The sequence below is a fragment of the Magnolia sinica genome, chromosome 7, assembly GCF_029962835.1.
Source record: "Magnolia sinica isolate HGM2019 chromosome 7, MsV1, whole genome shotgun sequence".
In the NCBI taxonomy this organism is placed as follows: domain Eukaryota; kingdom Viridiplantae; phylum Streptophyta; class Magnoliopsida; order Magnoliales; family Magnoliaceae; genus Magnolia; species Magnolia sinica.
Window position 1 is genome coordinate 95,303,468 of NC_080579.1, and position 22,273 is coordinate 95,325,740.

At 40.7% G+C, this 22,273-nt stretch overlaps 1 protein-coding gene across 1 annotated transcript; it reads right to left on the minus strand.

Moving 5' to 3' along the window:
• Positions 1-1,131: 1,131 nt before the first annotated feature.
• On the minus strand, positions 1,132-16,172 carry LOC131251813 (ABC transporter E family member 2). The gene is made up of 12 exons (XM_058252776.1): positions 15,918-16,172; positions 10,330-10,415; positions 10,131-10,228; positions 9,928-10,045; positions 9,746-9,835; positions 4,109-4,413; positions 3,802-3,997; positions 3,541-3,726; positions 3,030-3,299; positions 2,529-2,774; positions 1,657-1,790; positions 1,132-1,567 (listed from the first exon to the last, which is right to left on the minus strand). Exons 1-11 carry the CDS (start codon positions 16,018-16,020, stop codon positions 1,671-1,673), a joined length of 1,818 nt encoding a protein of 605 aa, XP_058108759.1. The 5' UTR covers positions 16,021-16,172; the 3' UTR covers positions 1,132-1,567; positions 1,657-1,670.
• Between the last annotated feature and the right edge of the window lie 6,101 nt (positions 16,173-22,273).

Below are 22,273 nucleotides of genomic sequence, written 5' to 3' on the forward strand. Positions count from 1 at the left end.
GAACAGAGAGAGAGAGAGAGAGAGAGAGAGAGAGAGAGAGATAGGATTGAAGATTGAAGTTGCCACCCCTGGGGCAAATGGGCTGGCTATATGACTTTGCTCCAATTCTGCTGTCTATGACCGTAGAGGGGTCATATGGCTGGGCCTGAATTTTTCAGACGTGGGTTACCACTTTCAGCCCTGAAAAATAAACTGGCTGGCCCGGCCATGGGATCACCAATGCACTGACATATTGAATTGCAAGAGGGTGATTGACCTGTTTTTATCCTTTGAACAAATTGAATTGCAAATAATATAAAGTGAAGGTGATGGAACTATTTTGCTATTAAGATGAAAGCTGCATTTAGTTGTTGTTTTCTCTACTTTATGTGATGTGAGCATCAAATGGACAACTTTGCACTTTGCAATTAGACATTACAAGGGCCTACCAACAAAAGTGAGGGATAGTTTAAAAATAAAATAAATAAATAACAATAGAGATGCCTGCATGTAGCCTCACAACCTCAATGCCATATTCATTTATATAATGAAATATCTGAGCTGCACGCAAATAGTTAAATCTAATTTGATCCTTTAAAATCTTACAAGCTGAAACTCTTACAAGATGACAAGAATGCATAGTACCACCTCACATACAGCAATGACAGAAAAATTCAATATGCAGGTAACACACGAACATTTCACCCGGTAAGTAAAACTTGGGACAACTGCCTGATGAGTTCACATAAAATCTCCACCAGGAACACACTTCAACAAGTCCCAACCAACAAGATTAGCCAACTTGGTTCTAATATGGATCATGCTATCATAGGCCACCACACATTGTGGATTGAGCAATACTTATATTTGACAAGTAGTCCCAACCCCAAAATTGGTGTATCTTACCCATCCTTGAAAATAAAATGGGCAATAGTCTCAAGTTCAACCTGTTGAAACCAAATAAGATTGTGCCAACCCATGTGGCTTGAGGCCATGCTCCACACAGTAGCATCATCATCTAAACAAAAGCTTCAATTGCTATAATTATGAGACCACACTCTTATCTGCAAGGTGATCTACACACGTTCAGAAGCAGAGGCAACACAGAACAATCTTAAACACTGGACCACAAACAGATCATTTTTAGGCAAATAATAATAATAATAATAAATAACGGAGCTACCATAGATTTTATTTTTTTTTCAGCAGGCAAAGTGTATTACTCTCTCTCTCTCTCTCTCTCTCAAAATTCTTCCCAATAAGACAGTACCACTACACGGATAGCTCCACTAGCACAAGTGTCACAAGAACTCCAACCCCTCACCCTGCAGCAATTGCAAGTCCTGATGAATTTTCTAGATTCCACTCAAAACAGGGATGGAAAACCAGTGCTCAGTGACTTGAATGACAAGCAACCACGACTCCATGACTTGTTGATTGACGCGCGCTTACATATTTTTTAAAAGGGTTAAAAAAAAAAAACTACTCTCTCAACATAAAGCCGAATTACTCTGGGCCTTGCGTTAGAATTGAGGCAAGCAGCTCAAGCAGCCTTCGAACAGCGGAACATCCATGGGAGGGTAAATGCCTGCAAAAAAAATAAGGTGTTACTTGTCAAAGGTTCACCGAGGGAAAACCCAAGGCCAAAGACAAACAAAGCGAGAGAAGGAAACTGACCTGTGGAGATTACATCAATCATCCAGGTAGTAATAAGAGCCAGCAGATTTCTGCTCCCTGTCCTTGGTGGATTCCAACTTGTTAATTCGTGGCCTATAATTAGTTGGGTCCCGCCTGAATGTAATATTCAGATGCTGCACAAAACGTGGGAGCAAGCAGTCAAAGCCAGTGAAAAGGCATGATGAAGAATCTGTCTCCAGCGAGTGATCATAATCCCATGTGTATAGAAGGATACAATCCAAAACATGCAAATGTTAGGATAAACTGCTATTCATCCAAATAGCAATTGTGCTCGTTTAAAGAGAATTGAACGAACAAGCTCACTAGCCATTTCTGTCTTGGTTTGATGAAGAAACTCCATTCAGCACTTCTCAAACAGCAAGCTGTTCAAAATGCGCATGGCCACCAAAAATTTTGGACAGGATCACCATTTGATCATCTTTCCAAATGGAGACTAAACTAATTTGCCACTTAAGAGGTTACAAGAATAGGAACAATGGGTCTGCAGAGGTTGCATTTACTAGAGGAAAAGCAAGCCGTGAAAGGATCAGGGTACAGTGCTTAACTCAACTCATTAGTTTGAGTTTGGTAAGATAAAAGGGCAAGTCCTGCTACACACACACACACACACACACACAGACTCAAAAGGCAATCAAGGAAAGGGCAGGTGCCACCCCACACGCACTGCCTGCAAAGGCAGTCCGTGGAAGGATCTGGACCTCATCCACTTCCCCTCTTATCTCATAACCCTTTTTTTTTTCTCGGCTCGTAAAAAGTGACGATAAATTGAAAGAGGCATGATGGAGCATGACTGTGAACAGAGTATTGAAGGAAAACAAAAGAAAATGCAGAAAACAAGAATAAAGGCTTACTGATAAAAAGAGGTTCATTCCGGTAACCAAGGATTGAGGAGCATTAGCAGTACAGTCCAGAGATGGAATCCCCTCATAAACAATAACTCTATCAGCAAGGTAGGTTGCCATGATAAAGTCGTGCTCCACGACAAAGGCGGTCTTCTTCGCATGAAGGATGTACCTTTTTATAACCTTCGAAGCAACTATACGCTGCTCCGAGTCAAGATAAGCGCTTGGTTCATCTATCAGATAAATATCTGCAGGCTGCATTATAGAAAGGATAAGGATTCTCAAACTACAGCTTTTATTTCTTTATCGATCAAACTACATTATCATAGAAAATGCATCTCAAACATCATTTTCCTCATGTGCAATGCATTACAAAACACAAAAAATAGAATCATCTGGTGCTTCCAACAAAATATTTCATTTTTTTACTTTGTGCCATCAAATGAAAATCTATCACTATTTACCCATATAGACAGCAGATTGTAGTAGATGGTAGTACATAAACCATACCTTTCCAAGACAGAGACACAATGCAACTCTTTGTAACTCCCCACCAGAGAGATTCACAACTTCTTGGTCCATTAACTGCTCAATCTGTAAGGGCTTCATGACATCTGACACGAACTGCGGATGCATATACGAATCACGGATTTTTTGATGCAGCAAGTGTCTAACAGACGATTGAAATTTGGGGCTGATCTTCTGGGGCTTGTAAGAAACATTGAACTCAGGTATTTCCACATCTGAACCTTCCACCACATCAGGTTTCAACAATCCAGCCTGCAGAAGTTGTATAAGAATCAGACAAAGTAGATGACCCACCAAAGCATCTCAGATGAAAAATTAGTTTGAGGCGATAATATGGCTGACACTTCAACATGTAATGTCATCCTATGGAACTGTGACTAGAAACCCATGCAAGGAGTGCAGTTTTCTTTCAGTAAAAGATGAGAAAAGGTACATAAGAAATGATACACCCATACAAGAAATGCCAAAATGGTGAATAATAAAAGAGTCATACCAGCATGCGAATGAATGTTGTCTTCCCTGTCCCATTCTCACCGAGCATTACAATAATTTGAGAGTCAGTGAATTCACCCTCAATCACTTTAAGCTTGAAATTGCCCTGAGTTTTAATCATGGTTGGGTATTTATAACGTGCGTAAGTTTGAATTTCCTCGGCACTTTCCTGCGGAGTCTCTGCAACCTAACAAATGGAATAAGGTCAACCCCAAACTGTAGATCATAGCATAATAAGGACACAGAAATATGAAATAGTTACCTTAAACGTGAGGGACTCATCCCGGAATCGTAGATTCTCAGTAGGGACAAAACCAGCCAAAAAGATATTAATTCCTTCTCTAACAGAAAATGGAAGGGTTACGACTCCATATGCTCCTGGCTTCCCATATAAGCAGCAAATGAAGTCTGATAAGTAATCTAGGACACTAAGGTCATGCTCCACAACAATCACATAGCTGAAGAAGAAAACATGCAGGTAGTTACTTTCTATTCCATGCCCCAAATGGACATAAAGCAAAATATATAGAAGAGATCTTAGCATAATCAAGCACGGAAGCAACCTAGACCTGTTGGGCCTGAGCAAAGAGCGAACGACTTGTGCAGCTTTAAGCCTCTGTTTTACATCGAGATAGCTCGATGGCTCATCGAACATGTAAATCTCAGCATTCTGTGCTGCAACCACAGCAATAGCAAACCTTTGCAGCTCTCCACCTGATAGATCCCCCACATTCCTATCTATAACTTGATTCAACTCAAGATCACGACAGAGTTCAGCCTTCATATCTCTCTCATCTTTCTGGTCCAGCACTTGCCCAACATTCCCTTGGACTGCTCTTGGAATGTGATCGACATACTGAGGCTTGATGATGGCCTGTTGTACACAGAAAAATCATTAATCGAAGATGTGAAATGGCAAAAAATGGTTTTTCTGCATAGTACTTGAAATTTAAAGAAGAAGAATCTAGATCAAGGGACATGCACGAGCACTTCAAGAGAAAACCAGAATGTGCAGGCAGGGAATACTGAGTACGCTGCTGACATAAGCAACATCTTCCAAATAATGTTCCCTTTGACAAAGAAGGGTACACATAAACACTAATTAATATTCGGTAACCACTTTTGTAAAAGTAGATTATTAGCTAAAAAATACCACCCCCCACCCCACCCCCCCGGGTGATGGACGGTCCACATTGAAGGTGGGTCCCACAAGTTAGATGGTCCACATGAAAAGTGGGCTCCATATGATCGGCGGTGGACATTGAAGGTGGGCACCATACAAAATTCTTGCTAAAGTCCTCGCTTCTCATCTTGCTAAAGTCATCGATAAGCTCATCTCGCCTTCACAAAATGCTTTCATCAAGGGTAGACAGATCACGGATGTTGCGCTAATAGCAAACGAAGTTCTTCGCTCTTGCCATAAGTTAAAATTAAAAGGTATCTTCTGCAAATTAGATGTTGCTAAGGCCTACGACCATGTCGACTGGGACTTCTTGCCATACAGGCTTCGCCGGATGGGCTTTGGGGCAAGGTGGACCTCTTGGATCGTTGCCTGCATAGGCTCGGCCCACTTCTCTGTCATCCTAAATGGATCTCCCAAGGGCTTCTTCAATAGCACTAGAGGCCTGCGCCAGGGTGACCCCCTTTCTCCCTTCCTTTTCTTAATAGTGGGAGGGGCATTGTCTGCAATGTTAGTCAGAGGTCAGCAGCAGGGCCTTCTTTCTGGTATCAAGATGCCTGGGCTCGCCAATCCGATCACTCACATACAATTTGCGGATGATACTCTGATATTTATGGAACACCCGGAGAAATACATCGACAATCTTCTCATTTGCCTTCGCTGCATTGAAGCGGTCTCCAGCCTCAGGATCAACTTGTCTAAATCCAAGATAATGGGCATCAACATCCCCCCTCCCTCCCTCAAATTCTACGCAGATACTCTTGGCTGTCAGGTCGCCACCTTCACAACGCAATTCGTCGGCCTTCCCTTGACCGTGGGGCGTCCGCCGAAATCCATGTGGGATAAGATCATCAGTAAGTTTCAAAAGTTTCTCGCCACCTGGAAATGCCGCTATTATCTATGGGCGGTCGTCTCACTCTGATTAAAGCGGCTTTGTCAAGTCTTCCCCTATATTTCATGTCCCTATTCAGGTGTCCCGCTCAGGTGCTTAAGGTCATTGATAAAATTAGAAGAGATTTCCTATGGTTTGGCAAAGACAACCGGAGGAAATTTCATTTGCTGGACTGGAACAAGGTCTGCAAGGTGTTCAAGGAAGGCGGGGCAAATGTGAAAAATCTCAAATCAATGAATGCAGCGTTGCTTGGGAAAAGGGTTTGGAGATTCGCCACTGAGAAGACAGCTCTGTGGGCGAAGCTTGTCAAAGGGAAGTATGGTTCTTCACCTGGGGATTGGTGGCCTAAAGATGGCCCGCTCTACAACGTTTCCCATATCTGGAAAGGCATCATCAAACAGAATTCCTCCGTTATCCAGCATTCTTCTTTCGACTTGGGCGATGGCTCTTCCATTCGTCTTTGGGAAGATGGATGGCTCAGGGATCAGCCCTTCAAGCTGCAATTTCCTCAAATATATCGGCTATCCCCCTCAAAAGACGCCCTCATCATCAACTGCTACTCTATCCTTTGGCAACACTGTGTGGGATATTAGGACTTACCGAAATCTTACGGATAACGGGGCCTTCGAGTTTGTTGCTCTCATGGACTGCCTAAGTTGTTCGGCTCCTCTCAGTAATCAAAATGACAGCCTCCTTTGGCACCTGGACAAGTCGGGCCAATTCTCAGTCAAGTCGCTATATGCTGCCTCTACCCGGGTGATCCATCAACCTCAAGAAGCTTCCCCTTTCATCTGGAAGTATCCGGCCCCTCCCAAATTTACCTGCTTTGCTTGGCTTGCGGGCCGTAACAGGATCCTCACTGTTGATAATCTCCTCAAGAGAGGAATGCAGATTGTAAACATCTACCTCTGATGTATGCATCATGCAGAATCGGTCAACCACCTGCTTCTCCACTGCCCCTTTATCTCTTCTATTCTGGCCTATTTTTGTCAGCATTTTTCGATTTCTTAGTGTAGGCCCAACTCGGTGGGAGGCTTGCTTTCATCTTGGAATGGGCAGAAAGTTGGGAAGGTTAAATCCATCATATGGCGGTTGTCAATCATCGCTATCTAGTGGGCTGTTTGGGAGGAAAGAAACAATCGTTGTTTCAATGATGTTTCTTCCTCCCACTCGGTAGTTGGATCGAGGGCGAAAAATATGGTGATTGAATGGGCTGGTAATGTTAAAGATTTAAAGGATTTCAACATGTCGTTTTTAGGTTCTTAGGGGCGGTCTGCCTTCTCGGCAACTGCTCCTCTCTCTTTGTTTTGCCTGTTTTCTTTGTTTTTTTCCTTTTCCCCTTGTAGTTCCTTCCCCCGTTTTTAATGATAGTTTGTTGTTGCTTTTAAAATTTAAAAAATAAAAAATAAAAAATAAAGGTGGGCACCATATGATGGACAATTAATATAGTGGGCCGCACATGATGGATGACCCACATCGACATGGACCACATAATGGACAGTCTCCATCAATGTTTCAATCTCATGGAAGATAGCATATTAAATTGGGGGAAGAAAACATTGTGCAAATTATCACCAACAATGACACATTGTATAAATTAGTTGAAAAAGTGTTGATGGATAAGCGAAAACATTTATTTTCATCATCATGCCCACGCACTACATTGATCTCATACTGGATGATATCATAAATAATAAAAACACTGCAAGATTGGTTGTAAAGGTAAGGTCACCAATCCATCCATATTAATAACTAATGAGTTACTTAGGCCAACGATGACTCAATTTGCTATAAATTTTATTGCCCTTGAGAGTTTATACAAGTAGAGTTGAGCGAGATGTTTGCTTTCCAGTAGTGCTCAATACAAACTATAGGAAGAAGACATTAGGGGCACCTAGTGTTTTCATGTGCAACCACATGTGCGATCACATATTGCCCATGGCACATTAAATTTTTTAATTTTATCTTTTACAAATTTTTTTTTTAAAAAAAAAACAACTTTTTTCCTAAAAATGCTTCCAAACCTCCTCCATTTGCAATATTCTTGCCCCAAAACTCTCTTACTCTCTTCTTCTCTTACATTTCTTAATTTCAAGTGGTCTTAATCTCTCTCTCTTACATTTCCTATTTCCAAGTGCTCTCTCTCTCTCTCACACACACACACACTGCCTCTCTGTCAATGTGTGTGTGTGTGTGTGTGTGTGTGTGAGAGAGAGATTTATTCCTATGGAATAAATCTTTTTCTGGAATCAAAGATTCAAGCATCTTTTTCTGGAATCAAAGAAAGATATTGAAAAATATATTGCTCTTGTGACTCGGAATAAATGGATTCTCTGTGGAGGAAGGGAATAGCGATTTATTCCTATGGAGCATCCAGGAACAAGAAGATTCAATAAAAAATATCAACAAATTCTCGTGTGGTCCAAAGGGATAAAAAAGGTCCGCTTCTACAATTTTATCTCTATCCAATTTTAATATCAGAATAACCAATATAGTCATGATTCAATGGCTTAGGTCCACTCTTACCTTCAATGTTCCCCATATTCCATGCAGCAAGACAAACCCTATTCTTCTAGACAAGCATCTTTACCTGCAAGGATCCAGAATAGTGCAAGAATCCTTGCTTCTCACAGCAACTAGGCGTTGTTCAGTGCATCACTTCCGGTGGTAGCAAACCCTTACCCCATTTATTGCTACACCCGGGTTCTGATGCAGCATGTCTCTTAGGGGGGAACGCATAGCATGAGTTTGGAATGTCATGTCATTTAGATTCACGATGAAAGTCACGGCGTAAGTTTGAAGTTGACCGCCAGGAGCCAACTTGATGCAACCCTCCTTTACTTGGGCTGGGTCCGGCAATGAGAGCAGAAAACTCCAATGGGCACAATGTACTAGACGATTACATAGATTGATTACACTCAATCGCTATCTAATAGTCTATTACATAGGTTGATTACATAGTCTATTCCACGCCACAGCATCTCTAATTATTTCATAGAAACTCTTGACAAGACCACTTCTGCACAAGAAAAGAGGGAATAAAGAAGGGAAGTTACATTGAGTGGGTCATCTCCAACCCGGAAGTATCTTCCCAGCTCTCCTGTATCAGATCAACAAATACCCCTTTCAACACACCCACAACCTCTCAAATCAAACAATTTCATCATCTTTAAGATTTTGACAAAAAGTAAGATTCCGCACCACGACATCTCTAATTATTTCATAGAAATCCCTGATGAGACCCCCTTTTTGCACAAGAAAAGAGAACAAAGAAGGGAAATTATGGTGAGAGGGTCCTCTCCAGCCCCAAGCGTCTTCCCAAAATAAAGGAATCCCTGACTCAACTAGTAATCTTACTCCAAACTTCCAAATCTGTGGGACATTCCTGCTCTCCCCAAACTTGTTGCTCTCAAAACACACAAGCCAACACCTCTCAAAACCAATCTTAGAAACAAAACCCTATTTAATACAAATACTTGTTTGCGATGACATTAATCCAAGGCATGTCAAGTTCCTCTGTAAATAGCTGGGAGGAGGCTATGATGATAATGATGAAGTTGGCCCCAAACTTCTTCTTTCTTCTTTTTTTTTACATGTTTAGAATCTCAAGTCCATCCGAGTCCATTGAGGAGCAGAAATTTTACAAAATATAGAAAAATTACACAGAGACAAAGCATTGCACTGCCAATGAAATGAAGCAGGGATTTGCTAGATGTAAAAGCAACTACAGCAGGATATTGTTGGGGAACTGCGACCAAACCAACAAGCTTAGAGGGTTAATTCGCTTAGCTTAAACATTTATTAATCACATGAAATCATGCACAAAAGCACGTAATAATCCTCAGAAAGCTACAATGTGAGCTTTCCCGCGAGCATCCATGTAGTGATAAGAATATCCCTGTCATTGAAAAACCAAAAAAAAAAAAAAAAGGTACCAAGAAAGAATGACAGTAGCTAAATCTTCAAAAAAGAAAAAGGAAAGAAAGAAAGAAAATAAGGGGGGAAAAGGAAAAAGAAAAAGAAAAAGAAAAAAAAAAAAAGGAATGACAGAAGTTATAATGCAAAAGGAACCAGCTCCTAACACCAGTTATGCAAATTTAACCTAGTAAAGAATAAATCTGGAAAGGATAGAACCTTCAAATTGTCTTCAAGAATGCGAGTAAAATAATTCTGAAGCTCAGATCCTCTGAAATATGTCAATATTTCTTGCCAATCAGGAGGATTCTGCAAAGGAAAAAATATATATATATGTAAGCAATAATTCGAACATCAGGGAACAAATACATGTGAGATGGTTTCCTAAGACAAGGGATTACATTGAAGCGACCCAGGTTAGGTTTCAACTTCCCTGCCAACACCTTGAGAGCAGTCGACTTCCCAATGCCATTTGTTCCAACGAGGCCCAAAACTTGACCAGGTCTTGGAACTGGCAACCTACAATTGAATTTCCAGTGATCAGAATTTAAGCCAACAATTAACTCATGTTTATGTTCTGAAGGAGCACAAGCCGTACACTAACCTGTGCAACTTGAAAGTATTGGGCCCATAGCGATGGGTTGTATCTTTATCCAAATCTTTTGGCAGATTAATGATTTGTATGGCCTCAAATGGGCATTTCTGCACCCAGAACACGTAAGGATCAGCGAAGTCATAGAGTATATCCAGCTATCAAACCTTGCAACTCAAATCAAAAAAGGAAAAAGCAATATTGTACAAACCTTAACACAAATACCACATCCAATGCATAATTCCTCAGAGATGTAAGCAATCTTAGAGGCAGGTGTGACCTCAATACACAATTTTCCTACAAAAGTGCAGCAGAAACGGGCAAGGTAAATGAATAATTGACGCAGGACAGCCCTAATTATGATGCATGCTCATGGAGATAATTAAACAGCGGAAATAAAAGGAATAAATGATCTAAAATTCTAACAGTAATCATCATAACTGAAAAAATCATAAAGGAAACATGCAATGGAGTGGGCCATCACTACAACCATGGAGTATGGAATTCAATTACTACTTAGGTTGGATCCGACAAGGGATGAGACCTCCCGATCTTGCATGGTCACACCCAATCGATCAATGAAGATCACTAGTCCGAAGAACCAAGAAGTTTCTCGGATTAGGGATTTGAGAATTTGGGGATTTAGGGTTTAGATCGGTTCTCAAGATTTTGATCGAAGAAGAATTAGCCAAAACTGAAAAATTGAAGGAAGAAAGTTATTACCTTGAGGAAGTTGGAGGGGCACAAGAAGAAATTAGAAGAAGAAGATCAAGGGGAGAGAAAAAGCACCATTAGAGAGAAGAGAGGAAGGAGGCAACCAAAGGGTTTGCTTTTCATTAATCAATAGTTAAAATTCGTGTTTAGGGCTTTAGCCCACTTAAATAAGCAAATAAAGACATAAAATTACTAAAATACCCCTAGAATAAGCAAATAAAGACATAAAATTACTAAAAGACCCCTAACTAAGTCAAAAACACGCAAATAACATAAGTATGAGAAAGTTTGGGCGCTCGGTCTTCTTTCTCTAATCTTCTTTCACATGTGTCTTCCCTAAGTGGGGTCTTCTATATGTCCAATCACATATGAAAGGTCTTCAGCTCCTCAATAGTCGCCTATCCACAAGGACGGCACTTGTGGTTGGCGCTTTCTTCGTTGGTACACCTTGAATGCACTTGTGTCCGCATCAATAATGCAGCACTAGAAGAACACAAAGAAGCAGTATTCTTTCTCTTCAAAAGAAGGAGAGAAAGAAGATATCAATTTGCAACCTAGTAAAGACTACGGGATGTTAGGGAAACTCTTCATCCTATAAACAAAACAAGAAGGCATGTGCTCCCTCAAAATACTCAAGAAACTAATCAAAGGCCACAGAGTCGTAGCAAAGATATTCCTCATCTTGAAAGACAAAGCAACAAAATCTCATAAAACACTCAATAGCTATCCTATAGTCTCAGATCTCTTTTTCTTTGAGAGCCATTCCATATACAAGTTTTCTCTCTCCAAATACTGGTACCTCTTGCATCCCTTGAGAGTTATCCCCATTTCTACCAGCAAAAGATGCCGAAGGTCACCAACTTTTGCATGCAAATTCAAGATTTACCAGTCCCCATGGATAGTTGCTGCCATGCAAGTTTATAGGAGCTGGAGCTGGTTAACTGGGACACAAAAAGAAAGTTCAAACCAGTGTTTTAAATAGCGGTAGCGTGATGCGTAGCGCTCAGCCCTCATTCGTCTTCATGGGAACAAAGCCAACCAAAAGAAAAAATGCATGGTTTAAATTGCAATATTTGGATGACCAGGAGATTGTAATTATGTGTAAAAATCTTGTTGAAGAGATTGTAACAATCTCCGAGTGGCTATTTTCCTAGTTTTCTTGTGCATTCTCTTCCATCTTTTGGCGGCATTTCAATAAAATTTCAGTTTCTTCTTAGGGAAAAAAAAAAATTTATTGAAATGAACTCCCCAATATTAAACCTTACAACCTGTACAGCTTTAACCACCTACTAGGATCAGGTGACAATGGAAAGTTAGCCTTGTGATGCACGACAATTAACCACTTGCTCTAAAAGCTCGAACTGACGAAGCATGGCGAATTAATCCCTTTATCTCATAGCCCAAGCCCCACATCCATAGGTTAGGTCATTAGTTGAACTATCCTCGTGGGCCCCAAATCACATGGCTTCCACATGCCACCCACCTCGAGTGTGCCCCCACATCCCACAGGCCACCCCACTTGAGCCCCGGTGTGAAAATGCCCCTGCATTACCTTGCTTGCTTTAACTTTTTACAAGGTACTTGAATCAAGTGGGATTCGACCAATCGAAGAGGAATGAACCATTTTAGGAACAATTAGAATGGGTAAACCATCACTTTTTTTATGTTTTTCATCCTATTTTTGTTGTATTTCAATTTAATGGGCCTTAATTCACGAAATCATGCTTGATATGCATTTGGTTAGGACATATTTGGTTGACTTTCAATAGGTCGAGCTGATAGACAATGTTCTTTTTAAGATTTTTTGGGCCAAAAAGAAATTCCGGCCAACACCGGCCAGATATGTTCCAATGCGTCCCGTATCATATCATTTTTCTAGTCCTGGCCAATTCACCCACTGATACCATTATTCAGAACCTTCAGCGGATCAGTTTGGGTCACTTTGAGAAGCTCCAAAGGGACTAGACCTGTCCCATTTGACAATTGGGGTTCCATTTTGGAACCAAACCCAACCTAGAAGGTCAAACCTCAAATCTAAACTAGTTTATTATCGAGGCCTAGTCTACCGACCCATCAAGATGACCTGACCCATTTGCACTTCTAGAAGTAACAGTTCTTCCAATACCACCCAATGGTCACCAATAACCTCCACCTAGCATCATTATCAACATCATCATTTAGGTTTTCCCCTAGCAATTTGGGGTTGGCTTTTAAATCGTATATCGGCCAAAGTTTTACGATCAGCTGCCAACCATACATCAACCTTCCTCTTTTACCCAGGATCTTGGGACTGGCCATGGTAGAAGCTCACATTGACACAACTCACATGCCAACACAGCTCCACACCCAATCCTGACCCCCAACTATCACATGCAAGCACCAAAGGCAAGTGGGCAATGTACGGTCGAGGGCAATTGCTAGGCAAAAGAACAACCTCCCAACTAGAGCTGGGCAAAATCCGACCTGATCCAAACCGAACCGAAGGCCTGGATCGATGCGGATCAAGTAGGACCACTCAGATTCGATCGTACATCGAATCGAGTTCGGATCGTGGTCAATCCGGACCGATCTGATCCGAAATCCAAACGAACCCTAACCCCTTTTTCTCTACCCGAAGGAGGTGCCGCACCCACCCATCTCTCCTCTCTCTCCCTATTTCTCTCCCGATTTCCCTCATCTCCTTCCTTCTCTCCTCCTATCTCTCCCAGTTTCCCACATCTTCTTCTTTCTCTCCTCCTCTCTCCCTCTTTCTCCCTAGACTCAACTCGATCCGACTCAATTCGGTTTCCCAAACCGAGTCGGACTCAGTTCGGGTCAAGCTAGCAAGGATTCCGATCGGATCGGATCGGATCGAGTTAGCTCTGCTAGACTTGGTCCCGGATCGGATCGAGTTCAGGTCAGGTTCTTGAAAAATTGGATTGAGTCGAGTTGGACCCAATCCGGTCCGACTCGACTCGATGCCCACCTCTACTCCCAACCATCCCCTTCTTTAATCATTATGCCTACACCCTGAGATTGCTTACAAACTAGAGTCATGATTTTTTTATTATAGAGCCATGAAATAATCCTCCCCAAAACTCCATCAATTAACCCCACTAATGCTCTCCACCTTGTTTAAATGCTTAGAAAAACATGGTGATTGAGCTCCTCCTGAATTAACCGAAAGGCAGAAATAACATATAAATTAAAAAGAATTCTCCCCATGTAGGAGAGTTGAGTTCCAAAGTTCCACAACCTCTAGAAAATTAGTTCCTTAAGCATTGACCATCCCACACCAAATAGATTAAGTGCCACTGAACTGAGCAATGGGTCATTCCCATACCTCCGTCTTTATATAATCACCCTCCAAACTTGAAAATTAGGCAAAAAAAAAAAAAAAACTCTATGTTTCATCGATTAAACCCAAACCCCCTAAATTTGGTATTTCCACCCTACAAGAATAATTTGGTAATGTGAGTTTTCTTTTCTTTTTTTACCCCATGGTTGCTTTTGGCAATCTCCATACCCACATGGAGTGGAAGGAACGGTTTTAGGCATGCAAATGTCATCACTGTCATCACCTACGCCTTATCCCAACTAAATGGGGTCCACACGAATCCTTTACCGCCATTCCACTCTATGAAGGGCTTCAAAATGTCATATTGTTTGGATTCATGTTGGAAGTTATGGCATAAGTTATCCTTCCAAAAGAAAGGAATTTATGGTATAAGTTTGATGCCAGCTACCAACTTGATGCAACCCTCCTTTATCCGGGCTAGCAACTAGCAATGAGAACATAAAACACCAGCAGGCCCAATGTAATAGAATATTACATAGGTTGATTACAAGCAAGTGATATCTAATAGTCTATTACATAGGCGTATTACAACCAACAAGTTTAGGCATAGAAATTTCAATCCCTAAAACAATTTTCATGCTTCAAATAAAAATTACCAATGCAAACCCTAAAAAGATGCAAAGGATCAAAGATAGATGAACAAGATTGTAGGAAAGAACCCTAACAATCCTCTAGCCGAGTGCTAGAGATCACAAAACCCCCCTTCTAAATCCTCTTCCAAAGTAAGATAAAAAAATAAAAATTAGCAAAGATGTTTTATTCAAATCATTATCATAATGCATTCAAACTCCATAACATAGTTTTAAATAGACTTAAACCAAGTAGAGAAGCACTGATAACAGATAATGACCAAAATGCCCCTGAATCACGTCACTACCATATGACCTAATATAAATGGGCCATAACTCACTCAAATGGAGTTAGAATTGCATGATATTGGGCTTGTTTGAAAGCTAACTCAATAGGCTATTAAAAGGGACCAATTTCGTAACATTCGTACATCATTTGGTACCCCCAAAAGACTTTTCGGAAGAAAAAAAAAAAAGGTGCGCCAAAAGTGACCCACCAAAAAAGTGACGAAAATACAAAAAGAAATTATTAAATACTAATCTAATCCAAATAACTATCTAAAAAAATATCCTATAAATATAATGACCATCCATTGATCCTCTCAACCTCACAATGTAATCTAACCATTGATCCCATCAAATTAATGATCAGACCTTTGATCTAGTCCATATCAGCAATCAAGACAGTTTATATGGATGGATTCTTAAAATCTTGATCAATCAGTTTGTGTGGCCATTTGGTTGCATCAATTACACTTCTGAAACAGCAACCTACCCTGAAACCCTAAAATTCAGGTCCATAAAGGAACTATTCTCCTCCGCACAACAGATTACCAATCTATGATTGAAGAAGCAGCTTTTCTTACTAAATCAGCCTTGTCCCATGACATCCAATGCCGGAACCCTAAAATTCACCTCCAGCATAACTATTCCCCTAGGCGCTACAGATAGCCAATCTACGTTTCAAGAAACAGCAGATTTACTAAATCGAGCACAAAAATTCATATATTCCGCACCATCCATTACCGGAACCCTATAATTCACCTACGGAATCGAAACAGAGCAGATCTCGAACTGAACCATTCGGATTCTTAGATCTTCAAACAGATAGCATGAATTGCATCGAGAATCCAAATAAGAATGGAAAAACAGAGGATTCCTGGAGTTTTGAGATGGGACCTGTTTTGACTACAGGGCAGCTCTTCTTGCATTCCTGTTTGCACTTCTTCGGCTTGCATCGATCGGAGCTGACGATGGCGATACGTGTCAGCCGATCCGCCATTGATTCTTAGGGAGAAGGCAGATCGGACGGACAAGAAAATCCCTAGCCGTAGCCCTGCTTTTGGAACTGGAACGAAGGAGAAAAGCAAACCCCAGAATCGCAGTGATATGAGATAGAGAGGCGGTGACAGACTGCCCTTGTAGTCGCGTGTTGGGAACGCTCTCGACCATTATATACGGTGCTAGGGCTCAAGAGGAAGGACGCGGTTGTGTCCTGCCCCTGCAGGACATACTCGGTCCTCGCGTGGGCTCTGTGCGGCCCACCGTCGTGTATTTGTTTTTATCCATGCCGTCCATATATTTTGAAAGATCATTTTACATCATTTTTAGATAATTTTCAGTGAAAAGAGGCAGACTCTCAAGTAGACCACGTTAAAGGAAGCAATGGTGATAATAATGAACACCGGTGAAACCTTTATAGGGCCTACCGTGATATTTAATTGCCATCCAACCTGTTAATAAGGTGGCATATTTCTGGATGAAGGTAAAACACAAATATCAGCTTGATCAAGACTTTTGCAGCTTCTAGGAAGTTTTTAATGGTGGGCATTCAATCTTCGATGTGTGGTCACTTGAGCCTTGAATCCACTTCATTTTTGTGCTCATTATACATAATGATATGGAAAAATGAATGGACGGCGTGGATAAACACATACAACACAGTAGCCCCGTAGATCCCTGTTAGGACCGTGTCCGTCCGGCCTGGGACAGGGGCAATCCGCCCCCTATGAGAAAACGGGCGCGGACCAGGTGTTGCGGGTAAAAGTTTACTGGATGTTGTCATAACCGTGGGAACCCCGTTGATGATTGTATATCCACTCCGTCCATCCGTTTTTACATCTTAAACATTAATCTAGGGGTGTATGCGAAAAGAATTAGCTTGGTTAATTCGCTCTACTGACATGAAAAAGCTTGATTCGACTCGTTCAAAGCTAAGTTCAAGTCTGAGTTAAGCTGATTTTTTTAGGCCGAACAAATTTCAAACCAAGTTGGAGCTTGCCCAAGCTCGGATCTAACCCCAGCCTGAATCTAACTCGAATCGGACTAGTTCGGTGACTCAGTTACTTTGATATTGATGTTGCTCACCAAGTGTATGTATGATGAAATGACTCAACAAAGTGTCGGCTAGTAGCAAGGAAGGTATGTATACGAAACAAATACCATTTTTCTTGATTTTGACGTTACTTATGAGATGTTTGATGAAATACTTGTAAACAACCGCTTCTGTTTTACATACAGCAGCGAGAAATTGAAAGTGCACTACATGTGTTTGTGAAAATACCACAAAGGCTCTATTCGAACTGGCTCAAGCTGCTGACCAAACCGAGCTGAGCTAGCCGGTCAGGCTCGAGGACTGAGCCGAGCCGAGTTCAAGTTGGGGTCAGCTAGTGGTTGAGCCAAGTCGAGTTGAGGCCAACTCGACTTGATTCAACTCGATGTACACCCCTACATTAATCATATCCAAATCTTAGGTGGACCACACTATAAGAAAGGGTGGTCATTGGACATTTACATTAAAAACTTCTAAAGGCTTGCCGTAAACTTATATGTGATTTTTACTTTCCATCCAACCCATTGATAATGTATAACAGAAATGAATACAAGGAAAATTTAAAGATTAGCTTAATCTAAAACTTTTGTGACTTGAAAAAGCTTTTAATGGTCATTCATTACTTCTTCCCATGTGGTCTACTAAAGATCTAAATATGCTTAAGTTTTGAGACATCGTTCTCAAATGAGAAAAAAAATAAATAAATAAAAAAATATAGATGAGCAGCAAGAATATGAAAAAAATTAATCAAGGTGAGTTCCACACAATAAGGGGTATTTGCCATGTAATAGCCAATCCTCTACTTGGGAAAAAGGGGTGCCGATTAAGTGTTATCCAGCAGCAGCTTAGTGGGTGCTGCCCTTACAGTATGACCCACCTTCTTCTCTTCTTCTTCTTTTTTTTGTTTTTGTTGTTAGCTTGTTAATACACACCCATGTCAATACACACACTCCATGTTAGCCACCCCCGCAAGGGATCGATACCAAGACCTCAAGTGTTGAAACAAGGTATCTCCACTCAGTCTGTCAGTTGAGCTATTGATCTAGGTGTAGTATAACCCACCTTAATGATATGTTAATACCTACTTCATTCATCTAATTTTTGTCTCATTTTAAGACAGTTCCAAACATTAAGCATATTTAAATCTTGGGTGGACCATGCTACAAAAAACAATGATGATTATGTAAGTACACTTATTTATCAATTATGTATTAGTGTGTTAGTAAGTCAGTTGAACCATTAAAAGTTGAAAATTGAAGATACATGAAAACTTGGAATATAAAGAGTATAAAAATAAATAAATTAAAGTAACTTGGTGCCCCTCATCCTCCTCAACTTGCATTTTGGAAGTCACTGCCATTTTTCAAATGGTGCATAACTAACATAGTAATCTAAGCCATAGACAAAATAATTTGCTTACTATATACTTTTAGACTACTAAATTACCCTTATTTGTTTATTTACAAGACAGACTATTCATGTTTAGAGGCAACCACAGGTCACTTGGCCTGCAATAATCAACTGCTCGAACCACTAACAACATCGGCTAAAAAAGGTGGTCCATTTGAAAGGTATCTTGACGTAATGAGATTGGGTTGAACCTCCCTATGTGACCTTACCCGCACGTTTGTGGGCAAGCCGATTGTGTAATGAGTAAACTCTGTGGGCCCATAGTGATTTATGCCTTTTCACCACACCGTCTAACCATTTTACCTGTTCGTTTTATTGCATGAGCTCAAAATCGAGGCATATCCAAAGCTCAAGTGGACCACACCATGGGAAACCATGTGAATTGATTGCATACCTTTGAAAACTTCTTGGTGCTAGGCAAAAGTTTTGGATCAAGCTAATATTTGTATTTTTTCTTCATCCATTTATATGTAACCATTCAAACAAGTCAGATGACAAAAAACAATTATTGAGAGCACTAGGAAGGTTTCAATAGTGGCCATCATTATTCCCACTGTTTCCTATAGTGTGGTCCACTTGAGCTTTGGATATGATTCAATTTTGAAATCATGCTCTAAAATAATTTGTACAAATGAATGTAAAGCCATAGTAGGCCCCACAGAGTTTACTCAAAACGCAATCAGATTCCCCATGTGGGTTTACCAATGGGCTGGTCAGATGCCCTTGGCCAGCCCAAAACACATGAAACAAATATTAGAACACAAGTATACATAAATACATGTGTAGGCATGGTTCCAAACTTGACTGGATATTAATGATTAGAAATAAAACATTAATGGTAGTAATAAATAATTAAAGAGAGGATTTTAGATACTCTGGCTGAGTGTGATTGATGATACGCAGGTACATAAGTTGTCAAATAATCTGTCCAAATTATGGCATCGAATATAGATATGATGTGAACCAAAAATTAAGCTTACTTGATTCCATGACTATCAGATTAGTTAACATTTATTGGAGAGTCAAAAAAATAAAAATATCTAAGGGTCCTATTTTTACAAACAAGTGTCCAGGACTAAGGCCTAGGATTACAACCTGATCCATAGCTAAGTGGTAGACTGAGTGGAAGATACCTTGTTTCAACACTGAGGTCTTGGTATCGATCCCTAGTGGGGGTTGCTAACAGTGAGTGTGAACTTACAGTGGAGTGTACTAACCAGCTAAAAAAAAAAAAAGGCTAGGATTGTTCAACCAATCCAATGCTCAGATTGTCTTGGAGAAAATAGGTTACACAATCTAGTTATCATCTCTTCTCTTGGCAGTGGTCAGGGTTTGAATCGCGTCCATTGTAATTTACAGTTTTGCTATTAAAAAAATGTCAATGAACTGAGTGACCCAGCTTGAGTTAACCGTGAGTAGCATCGAGTCGACTGAGTCAGTGAGTAACTCGGCGAACCTAACTGAAAATTATCCGAGCCACACCTGAGTGTAAGTTTTCTCACTAACTTGGCTTGAAATCCGATGAGTCGAGTTGACTCAGAAAAGTTTCAAATCAAGCCAGCAAGTTTTAGAACTATGCACGTATATGTATGCATCCACTGACCCAGCCCCATTTTCATTTTTGAAATTTTGCTGCATCAAACCGAGTCAATCAACTTGATCCACTTACAATTAAATAGATTTGGATAGGGTGGAAATGGGTCTGGCCAAGCTAGGCCCAGGCCCAAGCATAGTCAGAAGGCCTAGCATGGTAGGCTCAAGCCTGGTCCCTGAAAAAATTGTTGGGTCCCAATTTAATAAAATTATTATTTTTCTACTTAAATGTTCCTAATCCATCTAGTGATCGAACGAGCCATATATGTACAAGTAAATTAACACTTGGAATAATGAAACTAAGGGGGCATTTGATTGTAAGTTACTTTATATAAGGTACTTTTGCCTGAAGTAACTTATCTTAATTTCTACTTAATGAACAGGTAAGTATGTTTAGTAAACAACATACTTATCATCCAAAAAGTAAAAAAGCATATTTGGTTTCTAACATCGTAAGTAATTATTCCAGAAGTTTTTTTGGTCCCCCTCACATCCACCATCCATCATGAGGGGCCAACCTTTGATGTGGATTGTACATTGTGTGGGCCGTCCATCATGCAAGGCCCACCTTAGTTATGGGCCATTCATCATTAGGGGCTGACCTTTAATGTGCACAATTTATTAGGTAGAGCCCACCTTTGATGTTAGTCATCCATCATATGGGACCCACTATCAGTGTCAGTCCATCATGTGGAGCCCACCTTTGATGTGGATCATCCATCATGTGGGCCCATCTCTAATGTGGGCCGTCTATCATGCGGGACCCGCTTGGATATGAGTCAGTCATCATTAGGCCAACATTTGATGTGGATTGTCCATCATGTGGGGCCCCCCTTGATGTGGATTGCCCAACATGTGGGGCCCACCATCATTAATTACCCATCATGTGGAGCTCACCATTGATGTGGGTCCCACCTTCAATGTGGGTTGCCCACCATGAGGCTCACCTTGGATGTGGGCCATTCATCATTAGGTGCTGACCATTGATGTGCATCGTCCATCATGCGGGACCACCTCGATATGGGTCATCATTATGTGGGGCCCACTAAATCATCTACCCATTCATTGGATGATTTTCCAATCTCATGAACTTAAAAGGGTTTCATGACCACGGAGAGTATATTCCCTTAAATAAATTCCCAAGTTTTGTGTATCACTGCTGAAAATGAATGAAATAAATTACTTTCAAAAGTTGAAAGGTAATTTTAAAAAATGACTATAAAAATAAGTTACTTTTTCTGAAAAGCTACTTATTTAAATTTAATAATGAAAGTATAAGTTATTTATAAAAATTAACCAATTAACTTACCTAAGTTAAAAAAGCTAGTTATTTAGTATCCAAACAGGCCCTAATTGTTTAGGTTAAAGAGATGCATGAGCTGCCCTGTTGAGGTTGGCATATACCAAGACGTATAGATGGCCTAATCAAGAATCAGAATGACATGCTTGTAAGATATAACACATGTATATATAAATTCAAGCCGAGTTGGACTAGGCTAGGCTAAATTGACTTGAGCCCATAACTGTCTTGAAATTCATTGGGCCATGCATGCATGCCCAATCCCGGTCCATTGACTATGCTAATAGATCCATGCCCAACGCAAAGCAAGGTCAGGCCACCCGGCTGATTGCCACCCTTAGGTTTTGGTTGTGTTTGGGGTGGGTGGGTTCCACCTTTATAACCATGTTTCATCTTTAAACCAAAGTTGGACCGTGATAGGTTGGACTTTCAAACAAGCCCAACCCAAATACAATTAAATGTGAATTGTAAGTGGATCATATTGGGCTTCAAGGGTTGTGTTCGAGTTGGAGCCACAATCATCGACCCTTTAAGTAAACAGGTTAGTCTTGTGCTAACCCCCACTTGATCTCAACTCAACCAATTATCATCGGTATTATGTCACATACAAATCCCGGTCCATTGACTATGCTAATAGATCCATGCCCAACGCAAAGCAAGGTCAGGCCACCCAGCTGATTGCCACCCTTAGGTTTTGGTTGTGTTTGGGGTGGGTGGGTTCCACCTTTATAACCATGTTTCATCTTTAAACCAACGTTGGACCGTGATAGGTTGGACTTTCAAACAAGCCCAACCCAAATACAATTAAATGTGAATTGTAAGTGGATCATATTGGGCTTCAAGGGTTGTGTTCGAGTTGGAGCCACAATCATCGACCCTTTAAGTAAACAGATTAGTCTT

Excerpts from the sequence above, each read along its gene's own strand:
- LOC131251813 (XM_058252776.1), bottom strand. The coding sequence starts at position 16,020 with ATGGCGGATCGGCTGACACGTATCGCCATCGTCAGCTCCGATCGATGC. Across the intron at positions 9,836-9,927 it reads CTAACCTGGGTCGCTTCAAT|AATCCTCCTGATTGGCAAGA; the intron begins GTAATCCCTTGT and ends TTTCCTTTGCAG. Across the intron at positions 1,791-2,528 it reads GAATGAACCTCTTTTTATCA|CATCTGAATATTACATTCAG; the intron begins GTAAGCCTTTAT and ends CGTTTTGTGCAG.